The sequence below is a fragment of the Zeugodacus cucurbitae genome, chromosome 4 (assembly GCF_028554725.1).
Source record: "Zeugodacus cucurbitae isolate PBARC_wt_2022May chromosome 4, idZeuCucr1.2, whole genome shotgun sequence".
NCBI lineage: Eukaryota > Metazoa > Arthropoda > Insecta > Diptera > Tephritidae > Zeugodacus > Zeugodacus cucurbitae.
In genome coordinates this window covers 74,806,532-74,821,425 of record NC_071669.1, presented here as the reverse complement: position 1 = coordinate 74,821,425, position 14,894 = coordinate 74,806,532, and the positions used below count along the sequence as shown (strand labels likewise).

Sequence of the window (14,894 nt, the reverse complement as noted above, 5' to 3'; positions counted from 1 at the left end):
ATAAAAATATATACATAAGTACATACAAAAATAGTATAATAAGTTTATATTTTCGTGTTGACCGATAATATTCTTCAAGTATTTTAAGTATGATTTTGAAAATTCGAATTTATTTTTAGGATAGTTGAAGTTATGAAATAACAATTTAATATTTCATTCGACTGTTAAACTTATGAGTATTTAATAATAAAAATTATCATCGCGTTGAAAAATATATTGTTTTAATAAAACTGACGTACAGTAGTTTTCCGAGATAACGAATATTCGTTTTAACGAAAACCGCTATTGAGTATCTTAAATAACGAACATCGGGGATTTGTAAGTACTCCGTTGAACGAGCAACATGAATAAAACATATGTATATGTATATACACAAATAAAATCGTGGTGAAAACAGAATTATAAATATAACTTGAAAAAATTCAAAAGAAATTTGCATATTTGGAAAAATGAGTACAAGAAAAATATTGAATTTAAAATTATTGATCAGCACCAAATTATTTAAGTGTCAGAATTGTGTACAAAAATAATTTAAAAGTTATAAGTGGTAAGGTAATAAGTGGAACTTCTCTAACTCGAATCACCATAATCCGTAAAAAAAAACTTCGAGTTAGAGAAACTTCGAGTTATAGTATTTTCATTAAAACATTCAATTTTTGAAAAAGCTGTAAAATATGGATGCATGTTTTATTTATTTACTTCGCATAAACATGTATTCTGTAATTTTGTTTGTTGCAGTTTGCTATTGTTTGGCTCTTGACATCCCATGTCTTTGTTACATGATTTATGCAAGCAATACCAAGTTCTATTATAGAAGTTCGAGTTATGGAAGTACCACTGTATTTGATACGGTGTTTAATTTTAACTACATCTTCAAATATTTCACATCCAGAGGGCGCTGTAAAATGTTTTCACATTTATTTTCCATCTTTCGTTTAAAAGACTTGAATCTGGCAGCTTTAATCTATTGCCAATCAGTAAATGCTCTTCATGTTGATTACCAATGTAACCAACAGAAGTGCGAGTGAGCCAAACATATTCCAATAGCATATGTGAAAAATCAGAAGAAAAGTTTTTCGACGAAGACGCAGTGAAACAGTCACGCGAGGCAAACATCATCAAACTCAATAATGTAAATAAATATATTTTTAATATAGAAAACTTAAGTGTGTTTAAAAATGATGCATAATGTGAAGAAATAGATTTTAGTCGCTGAGTTTTTTCCCCAAGTGTTATGTGTTGCAGTTTTTACGCGGCGCTTTAAGGCAACAACGATCAAGGTTTAACTTTTTCTTCGTTTTTAGGTAACGGTTTGCATGTGTGCGCGACATTTTGTGAAGTTAAATTGCGTTGCTTTGTTTGACATTATAACTTAAAACTTTCTGCGACATTATTGCATTTACAAAGTCTCAGCAGTTGTGATATTTCGACAAAGACCCCAACCAAGAATCATATTTTGTACTTTTTCTCACACAAGAAATGTTCCACGTTTTAAATCATTAGAAAGTTAAAAAAACTATATTTTGATCGTAATTTTTGGAATTTGATTCAGCCATGAAGCAGTTTATAATGTACTCCCTAAATCATAGTTGCGGTCTTGTAAAGCAAAAGTATATACAAATAATTAAATGCTGAAACACACGTATATATTCATATGAAACTTATTTGATAATGAAGGATTAAGTATGTCAAGCTTTTTGGAAAAACACAAATACTGATAATTTAACAGTTAATACAACTGTTGTTTCAATATATTGTCCTACTCGAAATAGTTTATAATTATCCACTTCCTAACTTTGCAAAGTTAATAAATATGTATGCGTATATTCGAATATATATGAAAACTGTGATGCCGAGGTTTGGTAAATTTGAAAATGAGCTTGTTGCGTTAAATCGGAAATGGAAGATGTATCGTTTTCAAACTTTTAAATTATATAAAGCAAAACAATATGAACCATATAAATAATTATACTTAAGGCAAAGAAATTTTACAATGCATGTTTGGAATAGGAAGCAGAAAGGTAGATACGAAGCGTAAGCAGTAAAAACGGCAGCTGTTTTTGTTTACTTCTATATACATATTTATGTATGTATGTAAAAGCTCTCTTCACATATTTCTCTTCGTTTTCTTTCGTATTTTTCTGGAATGGATTTGTGGAATTACATACATATTATAACAAGCTTCGTCGAATATGAGATTTGTGTACGTGCCTGCTACGAATTACAAATACGAATACATTTCATTTTGGTAACTGGCTGGTAGGGTGTTTTGAAAACGGAATATACTAGCTCAAAGACAAAGGTGATCGGAAAATCATTTTTTCCTGTCGTAAAAATTTCGACGTGAAAATGAGGAATCCATACATAACATGTATGTAATAGGATACCGTAATCCCGTTTTCAAAATACCACGGCTATTGCAAGTTAGGTAACAATACCCTATGTTCATTACAGTACTTTTTAAACATAATCTTACATATTCTGTAACTAATAATCTTTAAAATCTAGTTAACATAAAAATAAAGTACATATATGCTTAGATGGTTTAACTGCGCTCAAATTAACCACATATGTAGTTGCACACCGGTAAATCCCTACTAGCCAACTTCTAATTTTTCAATACTAGTATTTTATAAATGTAAATATCTTAAGAGAAGAATACATTTTAATTTGTCGTATTGTAAAATGAAATGTAATAATTCCTTTTGTAATTGGAATAAGAATGATTTAAGCACACTTTTGCGACTGGATTTATACTTGAATGCAATAATTCAAATAATTTTGTGTCAACACTCTTACATAACTTAAATTCTCATTATTATTATTAATCCGGATATCATTAATATGGTGAAAAATATATTTGATGATACAAAATCTTACATGTGTACTGCATAAATTCAATTAGTACACAATGCACAATAACATAAGAAAATATATAACAGTTTATCTGTAACGACTGTCAAAATATCGAAACCAAATCTTGAAGGATCACAAAGCTACAAAATTATTAATAACTGAAAACAACAAAAATAAAAATAAAACGACGGCCATTCCGATAACGACCCCGATTATAAAATCAACGAAGAACACGACAAATTATATAACCCACCGCCACCGACAATCCCCTTGCTCAGCTGAGTGTTGAGGTGAAAAATGTCAACGTTCTTAAACAATTTCTTTCCAGCAGGTAAGTACCCTAAGTACTTTTGATAATGTAACAATAAAGGAAACTATAATCTATTGATATTGCTATTTCTTCTTTAATAAAATGCGGCTAAACGCTCCGGTCTGTTAATACGAATTTCGTAGCGCATAAATAGCCCCGTTTACAAACACATCCGGGAAAATAAATTAAAGGAATTATATAAATATGTAGATATATTTTTCCGATTGCAGGACTATAAGTTACGTGTGCTAGTGTGAGATATAATTTATGGCTGTTTATAAAACAGAAATAGCGATTTAAAGTTTTCTTCCGATCAAAGTAAAGTAGTTGTAGTAAATTACATTACTTATGAGTGAATGTGATCAAGTGTATAGCTTCTTTTAGGAAGAGAACTCAATAGATTCTGCATGTTTGCTAGAAATGTAAATTAAAAGAAGGGGTATTGTTGAATTATCTTTAAAGTTTTCTCATTGGATTCGAATGCAAAGTTCGAGACATAATTGTTGCATTTAGCGAAGATAGTGAGAAAGAAATATACAAAATTACATACATATGTATGTGTATATTCAAATGTATTTCACCTATCCACTCTTTTACTCCAGCTTAGTATTTTTCTTTTTTACGTTATTTTGCATAGTTCGCACATCTACAATGTTTCATATTGAAATTAAAGCTCGATTGTTGGACGTGTATTGCTTTATTTTTGTAAGGCGGTTTAGAAAGCGTTTTCTCTTCTCTTCACGTATGTATGTGCATATAACATACATATGTAAGTATGTAATAGTATTTATTATTTTTCTGTTCTGTTATTTGGCCCTAAAATTTGCCGATATCATGTCCCAATAATGTACATACACATGTATAGTCGTTATTCGTAAACTAGGTTTTTCGGCAGTGAGCCGAAACGCAACGGTATCATTTGTTTAACATAATGTAGGTGTTAACGGACGTAGTCGTGGTATAGAAAAATTTATTGAGGTATATTCATCTGTACATATGTACATATATGTATGTCATTATGTTATTAAACACATATCTTTCCAAACAGTTGCGTCGTTTACATTACCTTACAAGACAAACTTGTTTCTTTTTTATTTAACCCTGCAACAAGTAAGTTCGTTTGCTGCACAAGCAAACAATTTGATTCATCTGTCTCTGGTCAAATATCCACATGTGTTCGTGTAATAACCGAATGTTCACATTTCAAGTTAATTCTAATACCAAGTACATATGTATATGATCATTCTTAACACGTATGTAGCTAAAGGATATAGAACAATTCTACAGCAAGGAGTTGCTCCAAGGATGAACAAATAATTTTACAACTTACTGATTCAAACAGGGTTAGATCGTCGAATTGGTTCGATAGAATCTAGGTCAATTATGGTGGCGTAGCACTGGCTGTTGTGAGACTAGTAAAATATCTTGTAAAACTGCAAATAAAAGTTGTAGGTAAGAACAATAAATTCGCTCTATACGAAAGAAAATGTATAATGAATATCAAAATGGAAATTTCGTCAATGGATTACAGGGACGTAATAAACAATTTTACCTTAGCAATAAGAGCCATAAAATTCTAATACAAAACCATCATGTGCCAAATGATACATTTAGGTAGTCGCTTTTTTATTTTATATATGGCCTTTCCATATCCAATTTCTACAATTTAATAGTTTTTTTAGTCTTGAAGATAAAAATTCGTTTTGTTTGTATTGTTGGTAGAAATCACCGAGAACAAACTCAATCGTAAATTTGAACTATCTAATATTTCAGATACAGCTGCAATGGATCCCATATTTTATCCCCCTTCAAACGGAATTCCCTCAGAAAGCAAACTTGCAACGTATATGGTAAATAATCATATTTTATTAATCTAAGCACGTTTGATTGTAGTTTTTATATTAGTTTATGCCATAGAATTTAACATCTTATAAAATGGCATTCATTTATATTAATTTACTCTTTGCGGCAACTATTTCTTCTGCTGTTGCGTGTTAAGATGGAGTCTATCTGGTTAGATAAAAAATGTGGATGGAGTCTTAAGATCCGTTCTTACCTTATGACGCAGGGCTTTCAGAGAGTGGTTCACATGAACCACCGCAACAACCAAATCTTCGACTCAATTATACAAAAGAGCCGAAACGAATAACATGTATCCCAATCTACCATCATCCTTATTGTAATGCTTCCGTATACGGTACAAAATTAATTAAAGGGTCGAATTCCTTTGTATTAGGTTGATGAGGGAAAGCGGAACGAATGAACTGACTCCAAATATTTTTTCATTAAACTACGAAATCCCACATATTGTTCGGTATTTTCGGGATCATTATTTTAGATATGCGGCATGTGCCAGATTTATTGAAAAGACTTTAAAATTGGCTAAAAATAGTCGATATGATTATCAAGTGCAAAATTTTCAAATGCTATTATGTGTCTTGTAGTATTTTTTCTTGATCTTTTCAATACCCGACAGCCTCCTATCATTAGAATTAGTATATTAAGAAATTAAAGAAAGTTGAGCACAGTTTAAATATTTATTCGAAAGTGATCTCAAGAAAACCAGTACCGTCGTACCAGAGAGAGACAAAAACGATCATATAATAACGATAATATAACGGTTGTAGTTGGCTGCAAGAGCTCATAATAGCAAGCGAACATGCTATTCCTAAACATACCTACTTAAGTATGTACTTACATGATGTATTTAGAAGACATATGTATTTTAGCCTATGTATTTGAAACTGCTATAATCTATACAGTATACTCTCGAAAAGTAAATCGATTGGTATTTTGGGTAATTTACTTTTTCGAATAATTTACTTTTCCAAATATATACATAAATTATCTGTTTTTATAATATTAAATGCATTTTATTTACTATGAAGAGCAAAAATCTTGAATATTCTTTTGCTTTTTTTTTTCTTTTACAAAATATTTTCTGACCATTTTTGTACGACAATTCAAAAAGTCTGACACCTGATTTGCATCGTTTTCATTTTTAAACCAGTGGATCAAGTAGGAGAGTTTATTTACTAAAAAGACGCGATAAACAAGAGAGTAAGTGTTTTTTTGCAACATCGTAAAAAACTCTGCTTGCTTCGTTTCGAATTTTTTATCACACTCTCTGAAAAGTAAATTAAAAAATTTACTTTTTCGAGGTGCATGTGTAATCTTAAATGTGATTAACTTTTCCGCGATTATTTACTTTCTGAGAATTTACTTTTCGAGAGTATACTGTACATGCATTTATGTCGTTTTATTAAGCAAGCTTCTGTGTATTTTATAAGTTTATAATTTGTTCATCAGGTTACCCCGCAGTCTCCAGAATTCATTCCAACACGCATAAATTCGTCCCCAAATTTCTATACACCTTATCATACACCTATGCTGAGCAACGGTCTTAGCAATACCGGTGTTAATGTTGGTGGCGGTGTTGGTCCATCTGTAGCGAAATCGGTGAATGGTACTCCTTCATCTCTGCTTGGTTTGCAGAAGGCAGCTGCTGCCGCCGTTGCACAACAAAAACAACTACAACAGCAACATCACCATAAACATCAACAGCAATCGCAACAGCCGACCCAACCGTCACACGCCTTAGTAAACGGAGTTATTACGACATCTCAGCCACCGACTGGGACGCAATCATACGTCAACATGTCGACACCTTTGAAAGTGCGCGGCAACATGCTGCATAACGAATCGCCTACAAATCTTGTAAGTGGTGGCAGTGAAAAATCTCCAACGCGCATCACACCTCATGCCTCGCCCATACCAACAACTCTGCCGGCGAACGTACATCAGGTTTGACAATGATTTAATTTAATCGATTTATTACATATTCATATATCCTTTGCTACAACACTATATTTATTGCAGGAAAACGTAGGTGGAACCATCTATTTTTATCCAACTGCCAACCATACAACCGCCGCCAATAGTAATGCCGTGGTGAATAATGTTGTTGACCCCGTTAGTGCGCATCACGCCGCACCTTCGGTGGTGGCACCAATACCGGCAGTACAACCCCCACTGCTATATACCGGTCATCATGTATATCCAGGACCAGCTTCCAATTTAATTGCATTGCAGCCTAAAACACACTTGGAATCTGCCTTCTTCCTGCCTGATGAGATGCGATCAGAAATTCTTGCCCGCAACGAGATCTCAAATTTAATGCTGGACCCGGCCGATGTTGCACAACATGCCCTTCCACCGGAAGTAGACAATTATCACTCATTATACCCCTTGGAACCAGTACAGGCGCTGCACGGAAAAATCACGATTCTTTCATCCACCTATAAGGCAACACATAGCACTACTGGCATTAAATATTGCTTACGGAGATTACATGGTATGTGCAAAGAGCCGACTAATTGCATAAATCAATATAAAAATTATTAGTTTTTCCTCCAAATTTATTGTGCAAACAAGCAAAAGTCACACAATTTATAGTCGAAGGTAATAATAAGATAAGGGAGACAAATCTTAATAATTCCCTCTTGTCACGTGAACCATATAAACTTAGCATTTTTGTACAACTTTTGGTAGAACGTTTACATACCCTAAGCCGTTTAATTCTATATACATGATGTTTCGATATTATTGCGATTATCACTATATGAACACAAATATTGTTAAAGAAAATACCGTGCCCGGAATTCTACAATAATATTTACATTCAAATAAAAAGTCTTCTGAATGATTCATGAAAAACTTGTTAAAACATAAGATTTAATTTACGTTCTGTAGGTTTTCGCCTCCAATCAACAAAATGTATGGCCGTAGTAGAGATGTGGAAGAAATTGCAACATTCGAATGTGGTACAACTGCGTGAGATATTCACGACAAAAGCATTTGGTGATAATTGTATGTAAACCAATTTGCTTCAAGACTTGTACATTTGTATATAATTTTTTGTTGTTTTTGCTATATATTTACATATGTATATGCTTTTTTTGGTATTTATAGCGTTAGTATTAGTTTATGATTATCATCCCGGTTCACAAACCTTGCTTACAAAGTACTTTACGCCCACACAGGAGCCCAATGGTTACCCCGATCCATTCCAAGGCGATGCGCGCCCCTTCAGGTGCGAAATACGTTCATACAATTTTTTTTTTTCGTGAATTAATATCAATTTCAGGTCCATTACATATACATGTATATATGTATATCGTTTTCTCTTGCAGCCACAAGAGTAACTTACAACGTACTAACAATGGGCCGCTATTGCCGGAAGCGACTATTTGGTCAATTATCATGCAACTGACAGCTGGTTTACGTGCAATCCACCAGGCAGGACTCGCCTGCAAGTGAGTCGAAGATCAGAAGCATTTCAATTATGTTTGTTTTTAATTAGAAACTCAAATTCAAAATCGAAAGGGTCTTGGATCCAACAAAAGTACTAGTGACTGGTAAACGGATGCGTTTGAGTTTTTGTGGTACAAGTGACATAGCACAATTCGACCCGAATGCAGCTAATCCCCTGGCAGTGGCTAGCATGCATCAGCAAGTATATATCAATCTATTAAATGTGGTGTACTACAGGCTAAATAACCTACCACTCACAATTCATTTGTAGGACGATTTAACTGCATTAGGTCGGCTGGTATTAGCCTTAGCATGTCGATGTTTACAGTCAGTTCAGCGAGAGAATGTTCAAAACAGCATTGAGATGGTATCACGCCACTATTCTACTGATTTGCGAAATTTTATTGTGTAAGACTGTTCTTAACCAACTGATGGAGCATTTCCTCACTACACTAATTCGTTTTAGTTATCTATTTTCGACAACGCAACGACGCTCAGTAACTGATCTTATGCCAATGATTGGTGCACGTTTTTACACACAAATGGATGCATTGCAAAGCCTGTGCGACATGCAGGAAGACGAGTTGGCCAAAGAAATGGAGAACGGTCGGCTTTATAGAATTTTGGTGAAGTTAAACTGCATAAACGAAAGACCAGAGTACGTACCTATTTCATATTATTATTACATATATATATATCTCGTACGGTTATTTTCAAAGAATGCATGTGATTACCATTTGACATATTTATTTTTATTTTTTTTTTCAGTTTTAATATGGATTGTACTTGGTCAGAGACTGGTGATAGATATATGCTGAAATTGTTTCGTGATTATTTGTTTCATTCCGTCACAGAAGATGGCCGCCCATGGCTGGATCACGCACATATCGTAAACTGTTTAAATAAATTGGATGCCGGCGCATTAGAACGAGTACTTTGAAATATTATATAATACATAATTATCAATATAAATAATTAATATGAAGTAGATGAGATGATCCATCTATTAACTACAACTTCCTTTCTCTTTTAGGTTCAACTAATGTCGCGTGACGAACAGTCCGTTTTGATTGTTACATATGCTGAACTCAAAAATTGTCTTGAAAATGCATTTTCCGAGTTAGTGATGAATGCCCCGACATAATGCTTTCTAAATACTGATAGAGTCTCCACCATCAGTCCCGCCACATTTGGCATCTCCCTTACTATGATTGGCATTAAAAGCAAATATATTCACAGCAACAGTCGCATTATTTGGTAGCATTAAGAAATGTTGTAACTGAACAGAACTGTTAGTATAAAGACCACCGTCTATTAAGAGGGGGATAATAAGCTCGAGGATATTTGTAAAATAGACGAATTCCAGCATTTTATCTACAAATAATTAAATCCATCGAAACATTAATAATATATTTCCCCTCTCTTTTTCGAACTGCATATCTATTTATCCCTGCGACATATAATTATTAAGCTAAAAAGATTTTAATGTGGAAACCGAAAAAATATAATTCGAAAAAAAACTAATAATAAAACAAAGTACTTTTTAAAAGTCTTGATTGATCAGAAAGAAAAGCAAAAACAAAGGCAAGAGTTTAAACAAAAAAGGACAAGGAGAAGAAGAATTATGCTTGTAATGTTTAAACACGTTCTTGGCGCCGTCTATTGTATTCTAATAAGACGTTTTGTTGTTGTTGTAAAAAAAATGACGGAGTAAATGATATATTTTTACAGAATTGAGGAAAATATGAAAAACGAAGAGTTGTGTTAAAATTGAAAACAACAAGCAAATGTAAAATCTGTGTAGTAACTTTATGTTGAAGAAATCCAATTAGAAATGCAAATAATGCATCTCGTTCTTCGAAGCGACCTTTTTACACTCCTTTGACTGGGAAATTTATGGAGACTTAATATAATAATTTTATTGTTTTTTTATTTCCGTTTATATTAATATAATATTTTTGTAGTATTGCGATCTACGCTGTAAAGGCTTTTTCTAAATACAGTGTTATTTTTAAAATTCCTTATGCAAGGATAAATAGGTGAACTTCTCAATTTTTATATTAAAATTTTCTTTAAGATCTAATACTTATGTATTGCGTGCAGTTTCTTCATATTTAGTTTAAAATTTTATCGTTTATACCTCAGTGATAAAAATATGTAATAAATTATACAAATTATCAGAATTGCAGACTTCCTGTTCAGTCACGCTTGATAAAAAAAAAACCAATACCACAACATAAAGAAGCCCAACTTATTTCTTCTAAAAGAAAGTTAAGTAATCTTAAATTATTGTAAGACTTATATTTAACAATAAAAATACAAACAAAATCTTATTACGTATTTACGTTTTTAATTGTCTTTATTGGAAATATGTTTCTTTGTGCAGCACATGCTTACATAAATGGCGTTAAAAAATTGATAAATTGTCTTACATCTTAAAATTAAAGAATTACTAGAGCATTGTAAATTGTGCTCTGATTTTAAAAATACCCTTTTGGACGGAATGGTTTAAAAAGTCTATATCTTATGATTACATTATAAATTTATTGTATATTCGAATAAATGTTGATTGACCAAGGCACTTGTAAAATGATTTAGAGATTGATTTGAGTTTGCGGCTATACAAAGTTTGTACTATGTCTCAATATGGGTGTCGCCTTAATTATTGTTTACGGTTTTAGAATTATGGTTATTTGATAGAATGTAGGATTCGATATAAACAATTCAGATAAAAATTATTGCGGTTTAGGCATAACTAATCTCGTGCTCATAACTTTTTTCATCCCATTCATGATTATCGGGAAGTGCGTGATGTCGTAAACCACAAAGGCGTGGCCCAAATCGCAATATTAAAATTACAACACCCATAATAAAGAGAGCAAGAGCTGCTACGGCTGGATAAAACAAAATGAAAGCCATATTATTGCTGTTGGTTGGTTTAGATATCGCTTTCACGCTTTTGCAATTCAACGTATTCTTCACGTTGTCGCTGTTGATGTAATGTACGGCCTTCAGGACGTTGTGGTCTTTGTTGTTGTAACTGATGAGAAGGTGGTTCTGTATGTATCTGCTGTTGAACAGGCAATTCCGCTGCTTCGATATCTTCGCGAAAGATATGCGTTTTCGGCTTAAAAAAAAAAAGAAATGAAAAATAAATTAGATATCTAATTATGTAAATATATACCTGCCTCTACATAGTTTGTCTAGTTCATAAACTATTTTATTACAATACAAGCTCATGCCTGTTATATTGTTATAAAACAATGTTGAAATATTTTTAACAAAAGTGTTAATATCTAGTGGCGGAAAAAGTTTTGCTTTTGTTGCATTAATCACAAGAAAATGGTTTGCCTCACCTTCAACATATCAAATATGTAATATATTGTGTGGCATATAATCAAATCAATTTCGTCTTATAATTTAAAGTATTTGTTCTCATAGACGCTATTTGAAATCCTGCAGAAAGTTTTTTTCATTATACTTTGTCCGCTATTGACTGTGAAACAATACTATATGTTCAAAACGTAAATCGTCGCGGGTTACTATTTATAATATTACTTATTTTGGCTATTTAAAATATTCACAAATACGATAAAAGAAATATCGTATTTAAGACATACATTAAAAAACTACATATACATAGAACAATCAAAGTATAATGTGGAACCATCTATTTAATTATTAATAGGGAGTTTTACTATGTCAATAATTCATTGACAATATATTCATATTCTATTCAGTTGAAAGACTTACGTAAAATCGTTCAAAATATGATGCGTCTTTTAGTTCTGTGAAATCCAAGGGTGGCTGCAAATGAGGTGTAGCTGACCAAATAGAAACCAACCATCGATTACCTGCTAATCCAAGTACGTTAATATTTTAATATTACTTTTATAACTCAAATTTAACCTGTGTGCCTATCCTGCCAATATTTACGATGTTTCGAGCAACATCCTAATATTATATTTAAAATAATAATAGAACCAAGTACGACAGTACAGACAGCAATCGTCACATAAAAAGGGGAGAAATTTCCATAGATATGTCCAGTAAAATATGGATTCTTTTCATATGCTGTACGTTCCTCAATTGTTGACATTGTTAATTCAACTCAATATTCACAGGACTGCTCGAAATAGATTGAAAGCTAACGCTATTAAGTTCAATATTATCTGAAAGTGTAATCGAGGGTTCATATAGATCACTTCAAAGATTATTTAATTTTACTTCTATCAAATAATAAGGCTATGATTGTTAGTTGGTTGAAATCGTCACGTATATACTAGTAGTAGTCTCGAAAGACGGCAAATTTTAAGTGCAATTCTTTCTAAACATGTACTTCAGCAACTACGGTCAAACTATTTTCATTCAGATCTATACATGAAAGTATATTATATACATATTAAACACACTTTTAAAGTAAAAACGTTAACTCACTCTATTCAATTAAAAATGAAAACAACGCCCTATTAACACGTTTAGTGAAAAACAATTTATATCGATATATGATCGGAGAGAGTTACTTTTTCAGGGATGAGTTTTCGATATGGACAACTAAAATTAAAAAGATTTATTGCAGGAAAAATATTACTCTTATTAAGCTTTAAAAATTCTTTCCATGAAAAGATTATAAACTTCGCTGTAGGTCAGGTACAAAGTAAAAAATTAGAAATAATAACATTTTTTCTAATGGTAGGAAAAAAATAAAATTTCGTCGTCGCTACGTCGTGTCGTGCAGTCGTTTATGTGTTTAAAGCATAGAACAAAACTCTCCACTCAGATAACTTGCTTTTGCTGTTGTTGCTTTTAATGCTGAACACAAAGACGACGACACGACGTAGCGACGGCTGATCACAAATGTCGCTTTGAAGCCATCGTCTTGAACATTTTGAAGACGGCAGCGACATAACAAACAGCAATTTCATTGTTGCCGTACTAAAATCTTTCACTTCAATAAAATATACATATTTATTTTAAAGTGAAATTATTTATTTTAAATATTCGGTTGTTATTATAAATGATATATCAAAGCTATTTAACGTTTCTGCTGGCAGAATAACATCATACTTGTGAGAACTTTGAATAATTTTACATTTCACATATTAGTGGCAGCTCTACAGCGGCCATTGTCGTCGGCAAAATTAGAAACATTTCTAATTTGGCGACAGCGAAGACTTCAACCCTTTGTCGTGAAGTCGTGCAGTTGTCTGTTAACATAAGAACACGTGTATTTTAATATTTGACAGATGTCGCTTATCGCTTATCGTCGTCTATATGTTCTGCACTTTTCATGTACATTATTTGACAGCAGAGTGAAATAACAGTATTAACCACAAAAATTTTGCAAACGTTTTTTAGTAAATTTTAATCATTCGATACATCATTTCGTTTCCCGATAATGTTGCGATATTCAAGTGGTGCATTGGACCTAATATAGCCAATAGGCCAAGATCAAAATCAATAAATTTGTTTTAAATAGAATCTTGGTATCTACTTGTACATATTTCCGGAATGAATAGGAAAACGCTCTTTATTCTTATTTCAAAATAGTACTTTCCGAAACTCTTGTGTACATGGGATCATCATGCATCTTTTCTAATGGGTTACAACCTGTGTTGGAGTCAGTTTCCATGCAAATTCTTTTAATGTTGAGGAGTTTCGGTTGTTATTGCTGAGTTACAAAAATAATATATTTAATGTTAACGACATACTTTTACCGTTACTTTTATTCTTTTCGTTTTCTCGATGTGATGTCACACAAGAAAAGGCGATTCAATGAAAACAATCTTGCCAAGAAAAACAATCGAATGTATTTATACAAAATTTTAAGTGAAAAATTTTTTTTAACAATGAAGTGTGTTATAAATTGTTAAATAAAGATTTTTTACAGATTCCCATCCAATATAAAAGTTGTCACAAAATGGTCAATTTTTTCCTGCAAATATGATGATGAAAAAAAAATTAATAAAAAATTAAAAATATTTATTTCAATATGATATAAATTCATCATTACAAATCAGAACTATTACTAAAAAACTATTATAAAATATACAGTGGAACTTCCATAACTCGAACTTCTATAATTCGAAGATCTCTATAACTCGAACTTTGAATTTTCTTCCATTTTTTTTTCTTCCATAAATCGAACTTTTCCAGGACATAATACAAAATTTAAAATTTTACTATCGAGGCAGCATTTTAAAAGAGTCCTACGATATAGAAGGCAAACAAAATATATGATATTACATTTATGGATAGCATAAATCATGTAACAAAGGCATGGGATGCAGACGTCAAGAGACAAACAAACAAAATTACAGAATACATGTTTTAACGTACATATGTATGTACATAAAACTTTATGCGAATTGAATAAATAAAACTGGGTATAAATCTGTATTTTACAGTTCTGTAA

At 32.1% G+C, this 14,894-nt stretch overlaps 3 protein-coding genes across 17 annotated transcripts; 1 reads left to right on the top strand and 2 right to left on the bottom strand.

The window, feature by feature from the left end:
* Positions 1–975: 975 nt before the first annotated feature.
* LOC105212968 (PAN2-PAN3 deadenylation complex subunit PAN3) lies at positions 976–10,819 on the top strand. 12 transcript variants are annotated; one of them, XM_011185397.3, is made up of 13 exons: positions 976–1,132; positions 2,906–3,187; positions 4,940–5,016; positions 6,476–6,970; positions 7,046–7,520; positions 7,919–8,035; positions 8,138–8,258; positions 8,359–8,481; positions 8,552–8,681; positions 8,751–8,887; positions 8,946–9,137; positions 9,248–9,410; positions 9,513–10,819. In XM_011185397.3, exons 2-13 carry the CDS (start codon positions 3,154–3,156, stop codon positions 9,621–9,623), a joined length of 2,175 nt encoding a protein of 724 aa, XP_011183699.1. In that variant the 5' UTR covers positions 976–1,132; positions 2,906–3,153; the 3' UTR covers positions 9,624–10,819. The 12 variants fall into 12 exon arrangements, with proteins under 12 accessions (XP_011183699.1, XP_054084719.1, XP_011183702.1 ...); XM_011185400.3 differs by having other exon boundaries at positions 985–1,132; positions 2,943–3,187; XM_054228739.1 differs by having other exon boundaries at positions 1,005–1,132; positions 2,722–3,187.
* On the bottom strand, positions 10,808–11,398 carry LOC105212970 (uncharacterized). Its single transcript, XM_011185403.3, has one exon. It carries the CDS (start codon positions 11,396–11,398, stop codon positions 11,225–11,227), a length of 174 nt encoding a protein of 57 aa, XP_011183705.1. The 3' UTR covers positions 10,808–11,224.
* Positions 10,808–13,051, bottom strand: Pf13_0198_4 (Reticulocyte-binding protein 2 homolog a). 4 transcript variants are annotated; one of them, XM_011185404.3, is made up of 4 exons: positions 12,917–13,051; positions 12,389–12,651; positions 12,233–12,333; positions 10,808–11,606 (listed from the first exon to the last, which is right to left on the bottom strand). In XM_011185404.3, exons 2-4 carry the CDS (start codon positions 12,576–12,578, stop codon positions 11,418–11,420), a joined length of 480 nt encoding a protein of 159 aa, XP_011183706.1. In that variant the 5' UTR covers positions 12,579–12,651; positions 12,917–13,051; the 3' UTR covers positions 10,808–11,417. The 4 variants fall into 4 exon arrangements, with proteins under 4 accessions (XP_011183706.1, XP_028896536.1, XP_011183707.1 ...); XM_029040703.2 differs by having other exon boundaries at positions 12,389–12,853; positions 12,917–12,932; XM_011185405.3 differs by lacking the exon at positions 12,917–13,051 and adding an exon at positions 12,707–12,910.
* Positions 13,052–14,894: the final 1,843 nt, after the last annotated feature.

Coding starts and splice junctions, on each gene's coding strand:
- LOC105212968 (XM_011185397.3), top strand. CDS start 3,154: ATGTCAACGTTCTTAAACAATTTCTTTCCAGCAG. Junction 8,036..8,137: donor AAAAGCATTTGGTGATAATT/GTATGTAAACCA, acceptor TGGTATTTATAG/CGTTAGTATTAGTTTATGAT. Junction 8,682..8,750: donor TGGCTAGCATGCATCAGCAA/GTATATATCAAT, acceptor ATTCATTTGTAG/GACGATTTAACTGCATTAGG.
- LOC105212970 (XM_011185403.3), bottom strand. CDS start 11,398: ATGGCTTTCATTTTGTTTTATCCAGCCGTAGCAGCTCTTGCTCTCTTT.
- Pf13_0198_4 (XM_011185404.3), bottom strand. CDS start 12,578: ATGTCAACAATTGAGGAACGTACAGCATATGAAAAGAATCCATATTTT. Junction 12,334..12,388: donor TTGGCAGGATAGGCACACAG/GTTAAATTTGAG, acceptor TTGGATTAGCAG/GTAATCGATGGTTGGTTTCT. Junction 11,607..12,232: donor CATATTTTGAACGATTTTAC/GTAAGTCTTTCA, acceptor TTTTTTTTTAAG/CCGAAAACGCATATCTTTCG.